The 24572-nt window shown below is 35.7% G+C and overlaps 1 protein-coding gene across 6 annotated transcripts in view; it reads right to left on the minus strand.

Moving 5' to 3' along the window:
- RALGAPB (Ral GTPase activating protein non-catalytic subunit beta) overlaps positions 1-24572 on the minus strand; it is a 90993-nt gene that overhangs the window by 41215 nt on the left and 25206 nt on the right. For 3 of the 6 annotated variants that reach the window (XM_069063539.1, XM_069063540.1, XM_069063538.1), the window contains exons 4-14: positions 23279-23442; positions 18953-19139; positions 17618-17749; positions 15262-15440; positions 9744-9892; positions 9402-9618; positions 6579-6614; positions 5125-5326; positions 1917-2084; positions 1148-1262; positions 631-778 (exon numbers count right to left, since the gene is read on the minus strand). In XM_069063539.1, coding sequence (XP_068919640.1) covers positions 631-778; positions 1148-1262; positions 1917-2084; positions 5125-5326; positions 6579-6614; positions 9402-9618; positions 9744-9892; positions 15262-15440; positions 17618-17749; positions 18953-19139; positions 23279-23442 — 1697 coding nt within the window. The remainder of the gene's footprint in view (positions 1-630; positions 779-1147; positions 1263-1916; positions 2085-5124; positions 5327-6578; positions 6615-9401; positions 9619-9743; positions 9893-15261; positions 15441-17617; positions 17750-18952; positions 19140-23278; positions 23443-24572) is intronic. The other 3 variants (XM_069063542.1, XM_069063543.1, XM_069063541.1) reach the window with 1 other exon arrangement.

Here is a 24572-nt window from a genome sequence, read left to right on the forward strand (position 1 = left end):
TGAGCTTCCTTTCCTTGGATTCAAGTGCTATTTGCACCTCTCTAACACAAACAACTCATAAAAATAGATAGTAAGTGTATATTCATATTTCCTCTACTAGACTATAAGCTTTGTAGAGGGCAGACATTATTATCTGCCTTTCCTAAGATTTTCTTTCTTCTGGCACAGTACTATGAACGTTTTTGATAGGTGCAAAATTTTGTAGTCCCAGGGTGGAAATCTGTTCCACCAACGAAGATCAGCAATTTATCTTAAATTTATAGTTCTAAGAGAAGGTACTCAATAAGGTTAAGTGACGGGCCCATAGTGTCACAACTGGTATTTAAATGTCAGAGGTAGGACTTAAAGTCAGGTCTTTCTAACTCCAAGGTCAACTCTCTAGCCATGATGCAACCCTGCCTCACACTCTGAATATAGTTAATATTTAATAATTTTAATAGAATTTAAATTCATATAAAAGTAAAATTCCTTCACTTTAAGTCTTACCACCTGCTGTAAGTATAGGATCAGTGTAACTACTGCTGTCATTCAGCTTATGCCACCTCAGCCAGCCTTTGCCTTGCCTTTATGACATGCCCATGATCAGTACTGCCTGAGATTTTAACTTATACAAGAAGTATGAACACAAACCTAATATCATCTGAGTGTTGTTGGGGTCCGTTTCAGTTTGCAAGGCACCTATTAGTATATTCACAAGCCTCAATTTCAGTGACAGAAAAGTTATTGGTTTATCATATGAAGAGCTGTCGTCATTACTAAACTTTCCTTCCAGAACCACCTAGAGAAAAAATAAATAACATTGAACATTAACTATCCTGAATAATGAACTCAAGCAATAGAGCTGCTCTAGAGGGAGAAGAAACGATCTGCCTGCAACCATAGCTTCCAATCTTATCACTTCCAGTCTCTTTGACCTCTGCTGGGTCATGAAAACATGAGTTATCTATATCTTAACACAAGAACAAATGCTCAGTAAGCTGTGATGGCAGTTTGAGAAAAGGGAATACCACCCTCAAATCATTAAGTCAATCATTGACACTTGGAATACAGAGGAAAAAAAAAATTTCCACTCACATTTTTTAAAGCTACTTAAACCTGAATTAGCACACAAGAAAGAGGACAGAAGGAACTCTAAATAAAATATTACCTCAGATTTGACATTGCCAAAATGATGAGGGAGTGGTAACAAGGAAAGTAGGATATTAATAGAGGCTCTTCTTAGCTCTGTTGGGTTTACATAGGTTTTGAATTTTGAGAGTTCCCTGCAAATGGATAAAATAGTAAACATCTTAGAAGATGAGTAGAAGGAAGTTCAGATTTGACAAAAAGAAGCAAGTAAGGCAGTGTTGGAAATACCATCTTAAATATACAATATAATTGAAAAAACAAAACAAATTGTACATAGTAAAGAATCATGGTTTCATATACAGTCTCTTTTTCTGCTCTTTGTATTGGGATATATTAATGTTAGCTGGTATCTGTTGGGTTGTTAATAGTTACTACACTGGAATGTTTTTGTTACATTTGAAAAAACTTAAAGAGGTGAAGCCTCTCCCTAAGTATAGTATATCAAAGTCCCAAGATTGAGAGTAAGAGATGAAAGACACCTCAGCACTCCCAACATTTACACAGATGATAAAAACTGAAACCAAGACATACCCAGTAGGACAATAAGTAGCAGTACAGGACATAAACTCAGGGTCTCTGACTCCAAATTTGGTGGCCTCTCTACTCCATCACACTGCTCTGTCATTTGCAGACCCGACCTAGCTTTCTCCCACATCTTTTCAGTTACTCAGTGCCTTGGTAGGTGAGTCAGGTCAGACAACGAGGCAGTGAAAAAGGGCATGCACAGTGGTAAAAATCTAACTGGAAGCAAACCTACTTGCTAAAACAATGTAAGAAGTGTGACTTACCTATCAGGCAATATGGTTTCAAGAGCTGAAATAAAGTAAGGAACCACAACATCAATCCCTTTCAGGTCACAGCAGAATAAATGAGGTGAGTTTAGAATAACACTGGCCAAGACAGGGTGGCATACATAATCAGTTATCTGCAAACCTTGAATTAAAAGCATGTAAAATCTAGGAAAGCAAGAGAAAGATTTTAAATATATGAAACTACAACCTTCCATTAATCATTACCAGATAATACTAATTTTCAGCAGTCAATTAGAAGTACATTCCTACCTTTTAGTAATCCATCTTTAAAAGATATTTATTTGCACCATAGCAAAAGCTTTCATTTAAAACCTCAAAGTGGAAAGCCAGTTAGTTATTTGTTTTTAATGAATATAAAATATTGGCTGACCCTTTCCCATAGGGTTTCTCCAAAGTTAAGCTTTACCAATGTCCAAAGGATCAAAATGCAGTTCCAATGATTATCAATAAACTTAAAAATTCTGGACAATCCCTGTTCTTGATGAATGTGTTGCAAAATTTTCAGCATTTTGTAACCATTCATCTTAGCATTATTTTAATAAGAAAATGGATTTCATTTTTTTTCATATTTAAAGACAAACAGCGAAACACTTCCATTCAACACTAAATTCCTGTTTGCAGAAGAGAAGAAAAAGTTGAGATATTACAGATGAGGGCTTCCTAGCCTATATGGTCCTTGGTCCACCAACCCCAAAGGGGTCCATGAATACATTTCAAGAATCTACGAATTTGGATGAGAAAAAAAAAATACATCTTCATTTTCACTGACTTCCAACAAAAATGTAGTATTTGCTTCAATTACTTTAAAACATTCTGAGAAGAGGGTCCAGAAGTTTCACCACACTGCCAAAGGGATGCATGACACAAAAATGGTCAAGAACTCTTAGGGACAAAACAGAGCTGAAGTAGGCTATTTAAACAGCTTCTTGTTTGCATATAAAACCTGCTACCAGACACATGAGACTATGCTGGTCCCTAAGGGATTCCCATCTCATCAGTGCCAGGGTTTCTTGGATTGCACCTAAAAGCATCTTCTCCTTTTGCTCCTTTGTACTAAAGCACCAGCATTCTTCTTTCAATCATAACTAATATTAGTAATAAAAATTGTATTTTCTCCATGATTAGAAGAATAATTTCTTCTTTACCTCACCATGCTTAAACAAAACTCATGTGACTCCATGCTTACCATTTCACTTCTTATTTCAAGATTTGTGATCCATTAGTGATGGAATTCCCTTTACTAACTAATTTACAATCCTGTTAGCATTAGAAGATGGCCATGGAACCACACAATCTCAGAGCTAGATGAGATCTCAGGAGCCATTTAGTCTAACTGGCACTTGAACCAGAATCCCTTCCACAATAAACCCGGCAAGTAGTCGTCTAGCTTTTGTTACCTTCTAAGCTAGTCCCATGTTCCTTGTGGAGAGCATCAATTCTATAAAAAGCCAAAATCATGCTTGTTGAAATATCTATGCATGGCTCCCAATTCATCCTCGGGGGCTAAGCAGAATCATTTCATTCCCCTTCCATGTGACAGCCCTTTAAATATTAAAAGACAGCTATCATGCCTCCACCTTTTACCAAATCTTCCCAAGCAAAAAAATCTCTACTTCTTTAGACTTGGCTAAAAATTTCTAGTTTTTTTCCATATGGCATAATCTCAAAGTCTTTCACTATTCTAATTGCCAACCTCCTCTGGATGCTCTCCAGCTTATCAATATCCTCTTAAAATGTGTCACCCAGAATTAAAAATAATACTCTAGATGTGGTCAGAACAGGACTTTTAATTCCCCTCTTCTGGGTATTATACCTCTGGATTCAACCCAAGATCATATTAGTGTTTGGTTTTTTTGAGTTTTTTTCTTTCTGGCTGCCATGACATACTATTAACTTATACTGCACTATGAGAATTGCTGGGTAGGAAATTTCATGACTTTCTAGTCTTTCCAATTAATCTAGGATAGTCTTAAGATGACAGATATAAGCCATCACTGGGCTTATACATGAAGCTTTTCGAGCTTGTAGTCTATCAGTAACAGTCTTTGAAAACCCAGGCTCACCTCTATGCCAAAATTAGGCACTGGCAGTCTTTAAGAGATGCAATTAATCCTCTGCTGTTATGGAATGAAAACACAATATACTGTGCAGTACTTTTGAAGTTTTTCTTTATCTGTCTCAGTCCATCTTACAAATTTCCCCAAAACAAGCTAGAATAGGAACTATTCTAATAATTCATTTTATGTCATGTTTAGCCTAATACCACATGTACAAAAATACTCCAATGCATTTGATGATGATGATACCAAGAATCAATTTATTTGCCTGCATGGTCATACCAAGGTAACTTTCCTTTTGGAAGGTCTGAAGTAGATTAGGATCCAGGAAACCATTAGGCTATAAGCTACTTGAGTGCAAGAACTACGTCTGATTTATCTTTATATGCTCTCTACAACTTAGCACAACTAATGCACACAGTAGGCTTTTAATAAATATTTTAAAAATGAATAAGGGCTTTAGAAAATGTCATAAGCCCAGTTGGAAAGCACTGAGACCTGCTGGTAATAAGGGAAGGAAGATGAGCTAAGTGAAAAGCAAATAATAATGGAGTTATATTGACCTAAGTCAAAATGGGAGAAGGCTGGAGACAGAAGCTTTAAAAAAGCACAATTATATGGCAGGTACTTATATTCAATTACAGTGTAAAGAATAGATATGGGGACATTAAAAATATATACATACTAGCTCCTTTCAGAACTTAGTCCTTTCTCCACAGGAGATGAGGAATGAAGGATAAGATGCTCTTCTACAATATAGTATCAATGTCTGGAATATCATACGCTCAAGGGTTCTCTGTAAAGTACTGAACATTAGCTGCTCAGGAAGAGAAACAGGTTTCCATTGACCATAGCTAAAAAAGGAGAATAACGATCTCAAAGGCCCAGGTACCCCAGTCTGGAAGGAACCACATACTATCTGTTAAATGAGCACTCCTAAGGAATTCTAATGGGACGAATGATTGTTGCCACCAAGGCCCAAGAAAGGAATCATCCCAATTATTTAGAGGCCTTTACGAGTACTTCAGATCACTGTCTATTTGTCTGTTCAATCTACTGAATCATGATACATTTTTTTTTAATAACTCAAACTGTAATAACAGAAAAACTAGAATAAAGTCTTAGACCTGGATAAATAAGCTGGTAGAATCTCTTCTCCAGTCTTCTTGCTACAAAAAATCCTACATAGTGTCCCACAAGCCTCAGCTCTTCCTGCTTCATAGTTATCAGGAAATTCACTTGCATCAAACATGAGATTGGAAGCCATGGTGTCTGTGGACATTTGTGACCCTTTCCGGCGAAACTCCACACTAGCTTGTGTCGTTAAAGCTGAGGAGAGAAAAGGGAGGGCTTTATTGTATTAGTCAATATGCCAAATAGGCTCATGGGATCCTGGACACAAAGATCCAATTTGGTAATTATTTTAAAAACTACTTCAATAGGATCCAATAATGCTTCTGTTCAGCAACTATTTGTAAATTTAAGAATAAAGGGCTATTTGAATTCTTCTCTAAGAATGGATAGCAGTTAAATCAGAGTGACACTACAGATTTTAGTAAACACTACAAGAAGCATTTTTCAACTGGAAATTTCCACTTAAAATTATGCATATATCTATAGATATGCATAGATATATGATGCAAAACAGGGCATTTTTATTTCTTGGTTTCCATTTCTTTTCCTACAGAAGTTTTTTTAAGCAATGAAGAAAATTAGCCAGTAAAACTTGTTATTTTCCTACTAGCAGTCTTCAATGTAAGAATCCATACAAGCTACAGTAGGACAGTATTGGTGGTGGGAGAGAAATAAAATTCTCACCTGACTATAAAGCATAAATCAAATATTCTCCCAACCAAGCAAAATGAGTATGAATTTCAACCATCACAGGTGAAAACTAAATCTAAGTCAGCTGGGGTATAAAAAGGAAGTTGTATATGTAAGTAGACAACGAGATAGAGATATTACCATGCTCATTGTTGTGGGGGGGGGGCAGGGCAGAAGGAAGGAGGTCACTGAAACAGAAGCCCTTTGAAAGTTGCTTTTATTTTTAACAAAAAAGTATCTGATTTAATATCATATTAAAATCAATACAAGACATCTTTTTTTAGATCTTTACAAAATAATATAAATTATTTGGCATATATGAGATATTTAATGGAATATATAAGCAAAGCATAAATCTTTATGCAACTTCCCATGAGCCATTTTGGTCCTGAATAAGCTATTTGGCATAATATACTTAGAAAACACTACATGCAGAATGCATACAAATCAAAACACTAGGTCTGTAAAAATAAGCTTAAAGCTTAAAAAAACAAAAAAGCCAAAACACAGTTAGTGCAAAGTCCTGGAATTCATGACATGACCAGACTAGTGTACAGAAATAATGGGACTGATTCAGGCAGATTAATTTTTTGCTTTTGCCAACAATCTTCCCCATTCAAAACAGAAAAAATTATTTTCCTTCCCAAATGCAAAAGCTACAAGAGACAATGACAATGACAATCAAATTAAAAATGGAATTATGAACAAAATAAAAAACATGATTGCAATTAAGGAAAAGCTACTGGTTCCTACTTACAAGATTTATAAGAAAGAAGAATTTGGATAAAAGATGCTGCAAGATAATAGAAATAAATGGAAACAAATCAAAGGACAGCAGTAGTTATAAAATACTTTAAAGATGGTGAAATTTAATTATAGTTAAGAAGCTTTTAGCTTTTTAAAAAATTATATTAAAAGCTTTATGATATAGCAAGCTAGTTCAAACACATAGGAAACTGGCATTCAGGTCCAAAATTATGATTTTGTATCATGCAAAACAATGAACGAAGAAAATTATACAATTACAAATAGTTGAGGCTTTGATCTGCTCGTTTCAACGTGCATTAAAATTTAATTCATTAACCCTTCCCAGCTCAATGTCACTTTTATGAAGTATAGTATGCTATAATTTCACAGTCTAAAACTATAGGTCAAAGGAACAAGCATTTTAAAGTTGAGGTGAGCTGTGTAGTAGAATCCTTTTGTGATCAACTAGTACTTGCAAAATGGATGAAAATGGTAGTTCCTGGAGACCAATTTCCTATTCTATTTCCACAAACTGGGTAGCTTTTGATTTCTTTACCTACTAAAAATACCTCAATTATTTTATAGCCTTTACTATACTCTGGCAATTAAGTCTCAAGTACATAAAAGAAAAAGTTGTCCTAAAGTTCTTTAGTAAGGAATGAAAGCTGGTCTCACTCTGTCATGAAAAAATCATAACTAAGACATAAAAAGTTGTACTGAATACACATTGAATTCTGGTTTCAGTACAAATGTCTTCTAGTAAAAGGTTATCATTATTATGGATACACAGGAACAAACCAGAGACTAAGAAGACTCACAAGAACCCTACACCACAGAGAAAGGAAGTTGAGTTCTCTGGGATTGTGGAGTCTAGTGCCAACAGTTTAAAATGTTTGAAATTAACTTTTGGAAAAAAAAAAAGAAAAACACAAATATGCTTTGATAAGAATTCTAAAAATAGTCTCTAAAGACATGTCTGACTACAAAACAAATATTGCTTTAAATGTCAATATGACTTGGAACAACTCTGAATAAAAAGTAAATGCTCATTCTAGAAAATGTCATTCCCAGATGGTAAGCCTTCTTTTCAAAGTTGTTTCTGAACAATTTTTACATACTTATTATTAAACACTACTATTTGCATTTCTTAACATTCAAATTTGTTCTTATAAAGCAAAATATTAGAAAATTTTAACTTCTCTTGAATAAAGAGCTTATAGAAAACATTAATTTGAAGCCAAATAGCAGAAAAAAGAAACATTAATTGTAAGATATTTGTGCATGACTAGGAATTACTATTTTAAGTGTTCCTAATCTCATCTACCTATATTTGTGAGGAGAGTTCTCTACATTTATACTTCTTCTGAACTTAAGAGAATTTGCTTTTTGATTGTTTACATTATTGGTCCTCATTTTGAAATAACTTACAGTAATACTATGTTATATTCTGCTGGTATATGATGAAAGCATGACCTCATGATATAGTTAATAAAATGGAAAATTTTTTCTCTGAAATAAACATTCTCCAGAATAATGTTAATATTAACTACTCTTTGTTAATTTTACTATCCCTACCTGGCTTTCATCCCCTAACCCCAGAAAGAAAGTGCCTTCTTGTAATGTAATCAGTAAATCTTGGCAGATCCACTTATATCGGCACTACAAATATTCAACATATTTTTTTAAAATAGAAAGCACTACCATCTCTGGGCAAGGTAACAAACAGACGGTCTTTGTCTCTAACTGCTTTAATTTTGTAATGGCAAACCTAGACACTTGTATCATGGCTGAATCCTTAATATTACTCTTAACAAAGAGTAAGATTAAATAAAATTACCACTCCAGGAAGCTGTATTTTTAAATGATTCTATGAAAAAGGTGCACTTACATTTTTGTATTTCACCAAGATCAGTCATGCTTTCATATACTAAAGTCAAATTGCTACAGTTTCACAAAAGAGATATTGCTATGCTACTTTTCAGTTTTCGTGTTTACAATTTTACTGACATTTTACCACAGGCATACCCCAACTCATGTCATTAATTAATCTATTATGCAGAACCACAATGTTAAGAAAATACCATTAGAGGAGACAGTCCATGGGGACAGAAATGAACAGAACTAAAACAGCAAAGATGGGAAACGCTGATCTGGCAGAGTGGAAAGGGGCAGGGAGCAGAAGTCAGAGCCACCGGATTGGGCAGCATCCATATGGACATAACAACACAATGGTGTTTGGGAGGGTATGGCAAGGCATAAAGGTCTTAATGATGTTACTATGAAATGGTACTAGTTTAGGTAATGTTTCGTGGGGTATGCCTGTAGCTAAGAAAAACACTTCACCTAAGTCAAGTTCTTAAGTCAAAAAGTTGTGATTCTTTGCTTTGGTGCCTGGCTAAAATGAAGGGGACTGCCAGGAAATAAAATTAATTTTGTGTCAATCAAAATTGACTAATATAATTTATGGCTCATTAAAAAAAGAGAAAGAGAGAGAGAAAGTAAAGCCCAAACCCAACAAAACATACCTACAATGGGCTGGTGGCAAAAACTCCAATTTCAGTTGGTTGAATTCATAGGGTTTAAAGCTGGATGGGACCTTAGAGATCCTCTGGTCCAACCCCCTCATTTTACAGAGGAGTAAACTGAAGCCCAGAGAGGGGAAGGGACTTGCCCAAGGTCACACAGGTAGTAAGTGGCAGTTCAGCTGGAAGGGGTTAACCATAACACACTGCTTTGTTAGAAAGAATTTTTTTAAGTATGTGTTAATCTTGCAGGTAGGAAATGTCAGAAAACAAGAAAAGAAAAGTATACATATTTGTTGAGCAATATTTACCAGTCATGCTGCTGTCTCTGTTTAGCCCATTGTGAAGTTTACAATGAACAAAAGCTGCATCAAATAACCATGATCCAAAGAGATTCAAGATGCTATTCACTTTTGGCCTTCTCGGGGCAGGCAGTGGTCGAGGCTCTGAGCTAGTCTGATTGGGACTAGACAGTGGAGAAGTGGAAGACGTCTGGTGCGAGACTTTAGAGGCATGACCAATGTTGGCCTGGTGGAAGGACAAGAAGACCCCCCCACCCAAAGGAAAAATTTAAGACAAAGAAGAGACCCAACTGAAGACCAGATGCTTTAAAAGGTCGAAAATGGAGCTCTGATGACAATGAGAGATCTTACTGTGCTAGTCTTCACGGTTGCCTTATTCACAGTAACCGTTCGATGCCTTCGGTTATGAGGGGGAGTTGTGCTGCTGGCAGTGCTCTGAGGCATGTTTAACCTGTTCACTGGTGTTGGTGGAGCACTGTCACATCTAGGTCGAGAAATACCTAAAGCAAAAAAACATAGTAATGAGAAGAAATTGTCTTATTTCAGAGACTGGCATTACTCTTGATGCCATGTTTTACAAGACTATTATTATTAACCTCTTCCCCACCCAAAACTGATGGTTTTCATACTGACAAAATATTCACTTCCCACTATTACCTCATTTTGCCATCAGAACCTTGTTTTTTTACCCAACAGCTCCCTTAGACATTTCTATCTTGACTGGCAACTGGGTATCTTTGGGTGCTTGACTTCCCCCTTTTGGATCTGGATCCATGATCAAATCAACTCTAATATTCCTCCTGTCATTCTATGCCCCTATGGCTCCTGAAACCTTCCCTGGTCACCACTGCTCTATATTAATTGTGTCCCCTAATTAGAATTTTGAGAGCAGGGAGTAGCTTAGCCCATAGTGTTTGGCCCATAACAAGTTTTAAATAAATGCTTTTTCATTCACTAACAGTAAAAAGTTTAAATTCAGGATCCTAAATTAAGTTTAGGGATTTTTCTATGATAAAACTAAATATATAAGAAAATTCTTTCTCTGAAAACGTAACTGAAATTCAAACTTCTTACTCATTTGATATGCTATGACTCCTAGGACCTTGTAACAATTTTTGAAAATTCAGCTGAACTGATTGTGTCAAATATTATCTGTTATCAAAAGTTAATTTGAAACCAAAGTCTCAAATAAAGTGATGCCAAAAAGATAAGGATCACCAACTCTACCTGTGTTCTTGATCCCAGTTCCATCAGGCTGCTTTAGGAGATTTTCACCTTGATCGTTCTTTCAACTTTTTTCTAAAATTTTAATTATTTTTAAAAGCAATACTGATGATTTTTGTTTTTACCACAGTTGCCTCCTCTCTTGGCTTCTGTGATGTGATTGTATTTCAATTACCTTTTTTCTTTTCTGATTGTTCTTTCAGTTTCCTTTGCTGGCTCATCATTCTCTTCTCATTGCTAATGTGGCCATTCACCAAGGTTCTATCCTAGGCCCCCTTCTCTTCTCTCACCCATTATTTCTCGTGATGATCACATTAGCTTCAGTTCAATTACCAGATTCTTTATGAAGATGACTCCCAGACCTTTATATTTTGTCTTTGTATATATTCAATTCCAGGGTCTCGCTTGAATTACATTAATTCCTAAATTAATCATTGCCTGCCATGCATCTCCATCTGGCTATCCAGCAGGAATCTCAAACCTCATTTTTCCCAAAACCAAACCCTTTTATTTCTCTTGACTGCATCTTTCTAGTCCAGTTCCCCGGCTTTTCAACCCTGGAAGTATCTCTATCCAATCAGTTAGTCATTCAGAGTCTCCCTTCACAACATCTCTCCTATCTTCCTTTTCCTCACACAACCACCACCCTAGTTCAGGACCTTATTACTCTTATTAGGACTAGTGTACTAGTCTCCCAATTGATTTCCTTGCCTTCAATCTCCTCTCCAAGACACATAAGTTTCCACCCTTTAAATCTTCAAGGGCCCTCTATTGTATCTAACGCAAAATATGAACAAATCTGGGGCAGCTAGGTGATGCAATGAATAGAGCACCAGCCCTGGAGTCTGGAGGACCTGAGGTCAAATCTGGCCTCAGACACTTGACACACTTACTAGCTATGTGACCTTGGGAAATTCACAACCTCAATTGCCTTGCCTTCCTGCCTCCCCCCCACCAAAATATGAACAAATCTGGCATTTAAAGAAAGCCCTCCACAATATGACTCTCACCTATCCTCGCACTTTTATTTCATATTAGTCCTCTCTGTGCACACTCCATTTCTGTCCAACTGGCATGCCTGGTACATCTAGTCACGTCTGGTTCTTTGTGACCCAGAGATACTGGAGTGCTCTGCCACTTCGTTCTCCAGCTCATTTTACACAGAACTGAGGCAAAAAGGGTTAAGTGATTTGCCCAGGGTCACACAGCTAGTAAGTATCTGAGACCAATCTGAACTTATGAAGGTAAGTCTTCCAGATTCCAAGCCCAGTGCTCTAGCCACTTCATTACTTAGCTGCCCTGATACTGAGAATGGTAGCTTTTGATTAATTTTACTTAAGAAAACTTTTTCTTCATTTCTGCTCACACACTGTGATAGATTGGCTTCATCTACTTCCCTTCTTCCCATGCCTAGTTATTGATTATGTGTGCCCTATCACTTAACTCCCTGGTAGGTTTCTTTTTCTTTCTTTTTTTTAAAAGATAACTTAGGTTGTAGATTATAGGTTTAGATTTGGAAGGGGCCTTGGAGTTCATCTAGTCCAATGCAAATATGTTAAAAATAAGGAAACTGAAGCCCAGGGAGGCTGAGTAACTAGCCCAAAGTTATGTATGTAATAAAATAGCTGGGAATTAAATCTGGGCCTTCTGATTCCATATCCAGTACTTTTCTTCTATGCTACACTGCCTTTTCCAGGGCTTTAAAATAAAATATACTTCAGTACTTCAATGATCAATGATTTTGTCCTAGTGTATAAACTCTCCACTGCTAAAGACTGCAACACCTCCATGCCTTAAATGAGGATTTCATAAGTTGCTATGCATGGAAAAAAGTCTCTTGGTGGTCAACCTTCTGCCAATGAGCCTCCCCAGAGTCTGGTCAAGCCTGGTGCTCAGATCACACATCATTTATCACTGAACCTGCACCTAAAGTCTTTTTGGCTTAATACAACTTGCTAGATCTTGTGCTTTGCTGGCATAAGCCTTTAAAACTCTAACTCACCTTTATTAGAGTACTTGTGGGAAATGGTTTTTTTCTAAACAATTTAAGTTTCTTATATATATCCCCAACTTTTTTTTCTGAAAAATCACATAAGAAGCATGCAGATCATATGGGCCTTTAGGAATAGCCATTTGAGAAGAGTCCTTTAGAAACATTTATGGATAAGATAGACTTGATTTCTGTTTGGGACAGTTCAATTTAGGCCATGTAAGCTCCCCAAGTCAGCGACTATTTTATTTGTCTATATGTATATACTAGGCATTATAGGATAGACTATAACTATTCAAGTTTAACCAGTTTAGATCAATTCCTACAAGGACAACAAGAGCCTAAAAAAAAATCACTTTGGCCAGCAAATGCTTGATCTGTTTGCTAAGCAAAGAGATATAACAATGACAACGATGGATTAGAATATAAATTTATTAGTAAAATCTAATGGTGGAGGATGATGCACAATTTTGAGAAATATCATCTCATAAAACAGCAAGAAGCAGGGGGATACATTGGGGAAGTTACTTTACAGAAAATCTGGAAACAGACCTAACTAAACCTAAATATCCTAAGGGCTTTTAAAGACAAAATTATAAGGATGACTAGGAATATTAAATGTAAAGGGGAAAGATCTGTAATCTTTTTCTTCACATCAATGATGGTCAAGCAACATTAACATTTTCATATTACAAACACTGGTGAACTACATGAAGAAATAAAAACAACACTCAAGAAAATAAAAAAAGATGAGAATATCTGTATTATACAAACATATAAAGGGGGTCCACTGGAATTAGGGCTAGAAAATGGATCAATGTTCTAATCCATTAAAATGTGAACTCAGTGCAAGTAGAGGTTATTCCATTCTTTGTATTTGTATCCTTAGTAGCTAGACCAGTACGTGGTACATAATAGATATTTAATAAATATGAGTTGATCGACTGGAACAATGCAAAGTTGAGAAACTAACTCTCAAAACATCTGAAAGAATAGAGGATATTAAAGTCTTGGAAAAAATCTCAGATTTTTTTTGTTACATAAAAAAGTATGGGGGAGGGGTGGCCAGACGGCCAGCGAGTAAGAGCACCGGCTCCAGTGTCAGGATGAACTGAAGATCGAATCCTGGGTTCAGACACTTAGCACCCACCCAGAAATACCTGGCCATGTAACCTTGAGCAAGTTACTTAACCCCAATTGCTTAAGGGCGGCCAGGTGGCTCAGCAAGGAAGAGCACCGGCTCCAGTGTTGGGATGACCTGGAGATCGAATCCCGGGCTCAGACACTCAGCACCACACCCAGAAATAACTGGCTGTGTAACCTTGAGCAAGTTACTTAACCCTGATTGCTTAAAAAAAAAAAAGTGTGGGGGGATAAAAATATCATTAACTATTGTTTCATGTTCTTACTTTCACATCTCTACAGAAAGATGAAATTATTCTTTATAAGGATAACTATATATATTCCCATTCACTCTCTGACAGCATTCTCTTTTTTTGTAAAGGATATTCTACACCAGATTATATCTTTATAAACATTCAGTTGACTAAATAGTACAGAAAATATAAGATCCAACTATGCTTATTTTTTGTGGGTTAAAAAAAATCATTTACTTGGTAGATATGTCAGAAAGGCTCTCCTCCAACAAGATATCTCCCATAAATATGTCAAAATCTTGCAAACTTTCTTGAAAGATATGTAGAAGGTCCAAATCAAAGAGTGGTGAAGTTTTTCTGATGTGCCTGTTTGCAGTGTTGACTGCAAGTTTTAGAATACTGAAGAGGCTCCTAAAGAAATCCATATTCACTTAGGAATTTGGCCTAATGATCCACACACACAAAAAAGATCAGGGAAAAAAATAAAGAATACTTATTGTCCAGATAATGATGTACATTTGAAAGGAAAATCCATACAGCTGGTCCCAAAACTGAACAGGAAGGGGAAAACGCACTGTATTACCTTTAGGGAATTGCATACTACTTTGAATGACTCCTTGTTTCTCTCTGAACCTTTTTAACATCAGAGTTCTTCTAATGATGCTGCATGACTTGCAAGCCATGGAATATTAGTATCCAAAAAATTCAAGTTATAAGTAACCAAAAAGGCAATGAAAAAGCACAAAGTGGGTATGAACAGACTCCAACAGATTTATCAATAAGAAGCTGAGCAGGAGAAGCAAGGTAAAAGATATTATCAGAAAGCTATACGACCAGAAAATAAGGTAAGCTGGTGATGTATCAAGAGATAAACAATGGAGAGAATATCTGCTCTACTAGTATCCACGCAATATTAAGAAATCTAGAAGGAAACCAATAAATGATTTACGGGAGGCTGTAGAAAAACAAGTTGCACAGGATGAGAAGGTATGTATGGGCTGTGATCTGCACCCTTGAGGAGAGCATTTACAAGGGTGAAATCACAGATCCAAAATATCTGAGGCAATCTGGAGATACAGAAACAAAAATGGAAGAGAATAGCTCCTAACCTCAAAAAAATTACATTGTACTGAACTGGAATGCTTGAATTAAAAGAATGAACTAGAAGACTTCAAGGTACTTTCTAGTCCTGTATATTATCCTATGACTGAAAAATACATCTTGATTTTGGTATGTTTATTCTTAAAACAAGTTACTTACCAATAAATATAAAACTCACCTAGGAATGCATCCACCAAGCAGCTGATTCCACGCATGGAACGGAAAAATATATGAGGCAGATGTTTAAGGCAGGGATATTGATTCAATTCTTGTGTTATTCCACTCACATTCAGGAACTGTTCCTGAAATTTGGGAGTAGAGCTTATAATGGCTGGATTACTCAAATCCACGGGATTACTATCAAAAAAGAGAAAAAGTTTTACTTTACTAAATTAACTACAGTTCCTTAAAAAGTAGAACTTTGATAATATAAGATATAATTTAAGAATCTGGCTCTACAAGGTCAAAGGCCATTGTGTGTATATATCATACACAACCAGTCCAATTTCTATGTTACTCAGTCAAGTGTCACCTGTCCTCTCTAGTCCTCAATTTCTTGAGTCTCCCAAATTGGTTTGGATTTGATAGCTTCAAAGTTCCATTCAATTCAACTTAAACAATAAGGACTGACTATATGCAAGCCACTGTGCTAGGATTAAGGTAAGGGTGTTAGGGTTATAAAGACAAAAATGAAAAAGTCCCGGTACTTAAGGAATTTAAATTCTACTGAGGGATATAATACATCCACAAATAAATACAGTACAATGAAATCTGAGGATGATGAGAGTATTAACAATAGGAGTGGAAGAAGGGCAGAAATCAGGGAAGACTTAAAAGGTATAAACAAATGAGGAAGGAGTTCATTCTAGATATAGGGGACAACTCAAGAGACATGCAACAGATTTCTGTGGAATAGGAAAAAGGCCAGTATGCTCAAATGGACAATACATGAAGTATAACATGAAATAAGGGCAGAAGGGCAGAAGGCCCAGCTGTGAAAATCTTTAAATGGCCCACTAAAGTGTTTCTATTTTATCCTAGAGGAACTAGGAAGCCAATGAAAATGTTAGAGCAACTCTTATTATTTGATCCCACAACCAAGTCCCTCTACCTCTCTTGACATTGAGTTTCCTCACCTATAAAATGGCAAACAATAGTGGAAAGGGAATGAAGGGATCTCTCACATCTCTTCTAGTTCTAACAGTCCTGTATAAGGTTATGCATTTCTTTTTTTTTTTTTAAAGCAATCGGGGTTAAGTAACTTGCTCAAGGTTACACGGCCAGTTATTTCTGGGTGTGGTGCTAAGTATCTGAGCCCGGATTTGATCCCCAGGTCATCCCGACACTGGAGCCGGTGCTTACTTGCTGAGCCACCTGGCCGCCCCAAGGTTATGCATTTCTTATTCTAAGAACAGGGAGACAAATGTGGCCTTATAGCTAGTGACCTAAGGATTTCCTGGCTCCAATACCTGTCTATGCTGTTTATAAGAAAATTAGTGCCAAAGAAGGTACACAGAGTCTGCTATTACTGACTTCCTGGGAAAATGTCCAGTAGCAAAAAAGATACCACCAATCTTTGCAATAAAATCTGGTAAGTGTAGGAGACTTCCCCACCTACAAGAGAAAAATCTGACTACAAGTTTACATAAGCTCTTTCTCTGATTTGTCAGAGAATAAGATCACTGGATACTAGAGGAATTTTCAAACTGTTTAATGTCCACTAGCATGGATTTTATTGTACTCAATAGATTACATGGATAAAATCGTAACAAAGAAATGGTAAATCAGGCAATGATTGTAGAGATAAATATTTAATACAATAGCAAAATTCATAAAGAGATTTGTACATGAATATTTTTATTCAGAATATATTTGAAATATATAGTTTACAACTGCATAGATGATTAGTTATATAATCCCATAAAACCATATTTATACATAATTTGTTAGGAGTCTAATTTTTCATTGTCTTTAATATATAAAAATTAAAAAGAAAAACTTTAATCATTAGATATGTAGGTAAAACATATACAAATTAATAAAGTCCCATTTTCACGATAATGCCAATATTTTTTGTTGAAAATAACTCCCTAGCACCTAGAAAAATGCTAAGAATATAGTAGAAAATAATAAATACCAAAGATAAATTTTTTTATCATAGTGATTTACTTTAAAGAGTCTGGTAAAAATGTAAACACTCTCTCTCTTGGATGAAAGAAATTCTTATTTTTTGATTTGGTTCAATTCAATAAATGGTGAGCCTCTATTACATAATTTTTTTTTGGAGGGCAATTGGGGTTAAGTGACTTGCCCAAGGTCACACGGCTAGTTTTTATGTTAAGTGTCTGAGGCCAGATTTGAACTTAGGTCCTCCTGACTCCAGGGCTGGTGCTCTATTCACTGCACCACCTAGCCCCCCTATTACATATTCTTAACAGTATTAGGCACTATTAAGTATTTAAAAGAAATATAAAAGAAACTTTCAATCTTACTGAAGAGATAATACATAAACAAGGGAAATATTTAAACAATACCTTAACATATGTAAAAAGCGAAACCATGTCTGTGCAATGCAGTCATTATCCATTTCAGTAGGGATAAGACTGGCATCTTCATCAGGAACTTTAAAAGGAGGAAATGAAGGACCATATGTAAAACGTAGTAACCTAGGAAAAGAAATATTGATTCATGAAATTTGCCATTAAATAGCCATAGGAAAAACAGAAAGTATTAAAATTTGAAGAGAAGACATCCAGTTGAATTCAAAGTCAAAAGGTACTTAAACTTCAAATGGACCTGGAAGGGGACACAGAACAAATACACTATTTAATTTGTTTGATTCTATTCTCTTAAAATGTACAATATAATTGTGTTAGGGGTTTCAGGTAAGATTTTATTTCTCATTTAGGACATCTGTTGTTGATGGTTCTTAAATTTTCAATAAAAAATTTAAAGAAATAAATAGCATAGATATATTCTAATTTACCAAACAAAAAAGATTCACTTCTAGCAAGAACCTCTAGTGAATGTTACTGAGTTTTTTATAAAAACATCTACTGCATAAAGCACTGAACCTGCTGAAGTATGCCATCATTTACTCAACAAATATTTATTGAGTGCCTACTGTAATGGACAAGGACCCTGTATTAGTTACTATGGGGAATCAGGCATGATCTCTGACTTCCAAGAATTTCTAAGCTAGTAGTAGGAGAATAACAAGTCAAAAGAGTACACTAAATGCCACAAAAAAATTAAGTGTTTTAAGAATTTAGTAAAGAGAGAGAGAGCATACTTGTTAGAAGGGAGCAGGAATAGAAAACAAGAAAATCTTTATGAAAAAGGTGACATTTTGGCTGGGACTTGAAGGACAGGTAGAACTCTCATTAGCAGAAATGGGATTGAGATACATAGCCTGAGAGCTATCTTCAAACATCTAAAGGATTGTCACAAGGCTGTGACCTTAGACTGACCTTGACTGGTCCTGCAGAAGAGAAACAGGATTAACTGGTAGGAACTTATAGAGAAGCATATTTTAGCACCAAATAAGGAAAAACTTCCCAATACTTAGAACTGTTCAATGAATGGAATTGTCTTCCTCAGGACATTTGAATTTGTCACTGAAGGTCTTTAAGCTGGGGCTGGAAGTTAGGGAGGGATTTATAGAAAAGAGCTGTGCTTCAGGTAGAAGAAGGACTCGACTAAAGGACCTCTGGGGTTCTTTCCAACTCAAGTACTAGGATTCTCTCTCTAAATTCTATTTAAAAAATAATTAAGATAAAAATTGGGGAAAATTTGCTTTGTTCAAATAAATAGTCAAGGACTTTATCAATATAGTTAGTATGACAAACATAAGGAAGAAAATCACTTACCTAGAAGTGAGTGCACAAATAGCTTTGCTCCACTGCTCCACCACAGCTGGATGATGCCTCCAGTTGGCCACCATCTCCTTGGCAGTTTTCCAGTAAGGTGGGGTTGGGAAACAACGGGTACAAGCTAGTAACCAGACCTCAAAGAGAACACCAATCAACTTCTCGGCTAGATTCTCAGCAATGCCACCTTACCAAGAGTGAAGAAAATATATATTGGCATCTTTATTGTAAAAACATTATAGTTCAAATATTAATGTGGGTAGAAGTCAACAAATGATTAAACAAATCTCACTGTATATGTGTAGTCATGATAATAACTAGCATATTAGTTTGAAATTTTGCCTTCAGATAATTGTTGTCCTCAATAATGAAACTTTAAAATACACATTACAGCTAAGCTACTGTGACAGAACTCTTGAAAAAATTCAAACAGAATTTAAATTTTCAGGTTAAATTGCCATTTATCAAATAAAAGCTATCAGTAAGATTTTCAGTAAAGCTCTGAAACCACTTTAATGCCCTCCTTTGTGCAATATTATCACTCAAAAGCACAAGGAGATGGATAAGAGATGAAAAAGAGTAACCGGCACACAGGCACCTATCTTTTATAAATGGAAATGCATCCCCTTGCTGTTGCTTTTAAATTACTATGGGAAAAAAGTTGGATGATAGATATACTTTATTACATGAGACTACAGAGGGCAGAACTAGGACCAATGAACAAAAATTATAGAAGATTTCAATTCAGCAAAAAAGATAGGACTTTGTGATACTTAAAGCTGGAAAGAAAGGAAAGAAGGAAGGGAGGGAAGGAGGAAAAAAAGAAGGAAGGGAGGGAAGGAGGAAGGAAGGAAGGAAGGAAGGAAGGAAGGAAGGAAGGAAGGAAGGAAGGAGGGAAAGAAAGCACTGGCCTGAGAAAGAGTGAATTCCCTGTCACTGAAAATGTTCAAGCTGAAGCTGAGGATGACTATAAAGGTGATTCCTATCTTAGGTGAGAGACTGAACTAAATAATCTCTAGGGGTCCTTCCAGATGTGAGATTCTGATTCCTTTTTAAAAAGCACCCTCTGACAAAATTAATGCAATCAAGATTAGGCAGAAAGCAGAAATATGGGAAACAATTTTTATAGCAAGTTTCTCTGATAAAAGGCCTTATTTCTCAAATATATAGAGAACTGAGTTAAATTTATAAGAATACAAGTCATTCTCCAACTGATAAATAATCAAAGGATATGAAAAAGCAGTTTTCAAATGAAGAACTATAGCCATAGTCATATGAAAAATAATGCTCTAAATCACTACTGATTAGAGAAATGCAAATTAAAACAACTCTGAGGTACCACCTCACACCTATCAGATTTGGCTAATATGACAGAAAAGGAAAATGATAAATGTGGGAAAGGATGTGGGAAAATTTGGTACACTAATGCACTGTTGGAATTGTGAACAATTCTAACCATTCTGCAAGCAATTTGGAACTATGCCCAAAGGGTTATAAAACTGTGCATATCCTTTGATCCAGCAATACCACTACTAGGTCTATATCCCAAAGAAATAAAATTTAAAAAAAAAAATTCTTTACAAAAATATCGAAAATAGCTCTTCTTGTGGTGGCAAAGAACTGGAAACTGAGTGAATGTCCATTAATTGGGGAATGGCTGAACAATTTGTGGTATATGTCAGTAATGGAATACTACTGTGATATAAGAAATGATGAGCAGGCTGATTTCAGAAAAACCTGGAAAGACACACAATGTCACAAAGTGAAATGAGAAAAATCAGGAGAATACCACAAAGAGTAACAGTAATATTGTATATGATCAACTGTGAAACTTAGCTATTCCAAGCAATATGATGATCCCAGACAATTCCAAAGGACTAAACTGATGGAATCTGAATGTGGATTGAAGCACACTATTTTTCACTTTATTTTTTTTGTGGGTCTTTTTTTTTGGGGGGGAGAGGGAGGGTTGTAGGGAGCTGTATCTTCTTTTACAACATGACTAATAGGGAAATATGTTTTGTATGCTTTCATATTTGCACAAGTATAACCTATAACAAGTTGCTTACCATCTTTGGGAGAGGGGAGAATTTGGAACTTAAAATTTTTAATAATGAAGTTAAAGGTTATTTTTACATGGAAATGGGAAAAAAGAAAGTATTATCAACATTAAAAAAACTTTCTGAAAACCAGCAAAAAGGACAGATAAAACAAAAAGGTCTTCTCCCATGAAAAGGATCTTCACAGGACATAGGAATTACAATGCCAATTTAGAAGACATGTATATTGCTTTCTGGTACACCTAAGAATCTATAATGCAAGTTTATCTTTAAATGGGTTAGATGTAGGATATTATGCTGCCATATTTATACAAGATGCAGGATTTTTACAATAAAAGAGTTACAAAGGCTAGATACCACAGTCATATACATCTTATTTATGATACATAAACTAGCTCAGATTTTTAGCTTCTACTTATAGGAAGCAGTAGTTTAAAAAGATAACAATAAAGAAAAGAGTAGGATGGAAGTAGATCAAAAGACAAAGAGGCAGCAGAAACAGAGAAAATGGTACAGGAAAAATGGTAAGGGGGTACTAAGGAAACTTAACAAGGGGAAAGGTTTAACAAAAAGAGAATGTATAAACATAGAAATACCACTGAGGACAGTAGAGAAGGAGGTATGAGTCTATAATTTCACATCCTTCTTCCCTCACTGACCCCTTAAAAAAATTTTTTTAAGTCCTTTATTTAGGGAAGATATTGTTAAAACCTTTTTTGTATCAAGGACCCCTCTCACAGTCCAATGTGGCCTACAGACCCTTTCTGTGAATATTTTTAAATGCATAAAATATTAAAGATTATAAAGGAAACCAATCACCAATATAATTTTTAAAAAACAAGTTCATGGACCCCAGGTTAATAAGCCTTAATTTATGTCATTCTGTTAACATACAATTGTAATTCAACCTTTTATAGTCTGTCATAACTTTTTAATTAGACATACTGACAACTCTGTACATGTCAGAATTTGCACCAATTTTTCCTTTAAATAAAACTAGAAATTTATTATGTGCTTATATTAGAAAAATATGTTTGAGGTAATTACTGCTGAAGCATTATCAATTTTTGAAAGTTTCCAAATCTACAGAATTGGTTTGGTTTTAAAGATGGCTGAGTTTGGTTTAAAGATGGCTATTTCTCATTGAAATTATCAGTCTATCAATGTCTTTTGAGATGAACTGCATTCAATTCAAACAAACATTTATTAAGACTTACTACAGGCAAAAATAAGTGCTATGTGATAAGGAAGAAACAAATACCAGTAAGACAGCTCCTCTTAATCGTTACATGCCAATCTCTTCATTCACCCTTGCTATCTTCCTCTGATTTTCATAAAACATATGGATTACTGGCTCCATTACTAGCCACAATTTCTTTAGAAAGATACATAAGTACCCATGAGAGTTCAAAAGATAGTATGTTTGTATCACCTATATTAAGCAAAAAAGGGTATATGAAAGTAACTTACTAGATGCTGTTCAGAGGTTATATGGAGAACTTTCCACTGCTAGTGACCCACAGACTTTTTCTCCTGAGAAAAATCACTAACTTTTTTTTTGTCTTTTTGGAGGGGGGAAGGCAGGGCAATTGGGTTTAAGGTGACTTGCCCAAGTTCATACAGCTAGTAAGTGTTAAGTGTCTGAATCCAGATTTGAACTCAGGTCCTTCTGACTCCAGGGCTGGTGCTCTATTCACCATGAAACCTAGCTGCCCCAATCACTAACTTATTAAGCAGCATCTGGGATGATCTCAGAAACGAGAAATTCTACAGCTTGTACATGTAGGAATGACACCCTGCCTAGAAGTGAAGAGATAGATCTACAACTACATTTTTTCATAAGGCTTTTAGACCTCAAAATGATGAAATTCACACATTTCCATAGAAAAAAAAAATATCCTCCTATTTAACTGTTTCTACAGGAGGCATCCCTTGTTCACTCCAATTCCCTTCACCTGTTGTGAATTCCACACCACTTTCACTGTTATTGTGAGAATCATGGCAGTGAGTATGGGTCAAAGTCACAGGCTGAGTTCCTGTAACAGGTCCAAACTCAGTTCCAATGGCCAAGGAAATGTATCCTCAAACAAAGCACTTTCTCAGAGACATTTTTGCTACTGATAATTTTAAGTACCTGAGAAAATTCTAAAGCTGATACATTCAAAGGTTACAAAGTGGTTGAGGAACAAGGTCGGATATAAGTTATTTTAAAAATAGAACAAAAAACCCTACAAATCAACACTGAAAAGCCCCCAACCCCACTTACCTTGAACAGTTGGCGTTGCCAGAAGAATGTCATTAATCTGCAGGAGAAATAATAATAAAACTTCCCACGTTTCTCGTGCCATGATGGTTGACTCACGGGCTAGTTTCTGGATGGCTCTCAAAACTTGTAAGCATAGTCTAATCTGATTGGACCCCTGTTCCTGCCTATAGAGAAAATAGACAACAGAATTGAAATAAATAGATTTGTTGCTAAATGTTTTCCCAGAGAAAAGTTAAATCAACCATTCAGAGTACTAGAGTCATACTAAGATTATTTTTTCATTTGGAAAAAACTCTCTTATAATCGTGCTGAAACAGAAGTTCAAACCACTGCAGCATAAGCAAGTCTAACTCATAAGCTTCCACAATAGAATGTCAACTTGGCCTCCTTTGTGTCAGGTACTTGAAGATTATGGCTCTCCCTGTGATTATCAATATAGCACAACAAAATTACAGGTACCTGTTAGAGGATATATGATCATGAATTGAATGAGGTATAACACCATTCCAAAGCTTCCTGACATTTGGTCTACTGGACACATTAACCATATATGTATCTAGATTCTTCAAGTTTTCACCTTTTACTCTGATAGAACATCAGAAAGCAAAAGATATTATCTCAGCTCCTCATGTGATTTAATGCTATATACTCAGCCTTAATAGGATGATAAAATGACTTGGTTAAAGTGTTTCTTTATCTTTTGCAAAACTGCCTTTGAAAATACCATCCAGTATGCCACTCAGCATCTTTTATATAAAGTTCTGTACAAAATGTTCCTGCCTGTAATCTTCAGAGAACACACATCAAAAAACCTAATATTTACTGATTCTATTGAACAAATTAAATCTTGATTTTCTTAAAGGGAAACAGCATGGCAGAGTGAAAAGAAAACTATATTAGCAAGTAAAAGTCCTGGTTTCTAAGTCCACACTCTGCACTATGGAATCTTGAGCAAATCATTTTCAATCTCAATGCCTCCTTTCATAAAGTGAGAGGGCTGGCCTAGATGATTTCAAAGGTATCTCCCTAGCTTCAATACTCCATGAATGAAAGGATTCCTTCCTTAAATAGGATAAAATCAGATTGGTGGTCAAGTTACATCATTCAAAAAGCATTAAGCATCTACTGTGTACGGGAAGTTGTGCTAGGTGCTAAGAAGCCATAAATAAGACACTGTCCTTGATCTCCAAGACCTAACAATCTTATATGGGAAACACAGTTGTCTATCCCAGGTAAGAACAATGTGAGCAAAGGCACAGAGGATAAATGTGACAGAATAAGATCAAGGAATGGA

This window comes from Petaurus breviceps, unplaced genomic scaffold (genome assembly GCF_028583685.1).
Source record: "Petaurus breviceps papuanus isolate PSGF00001 unplaced genomic scaffold, PetGlider_PUasm1.0 90591, whole genome shotgun sequence".
In the NCBI taxonomy this organism is placed as follows: Eukaryota; Metazoa; Chordata; class Mammalia; order Diprotodontia; family Petauridae; genus Petaurus; species Petaurus breviceps.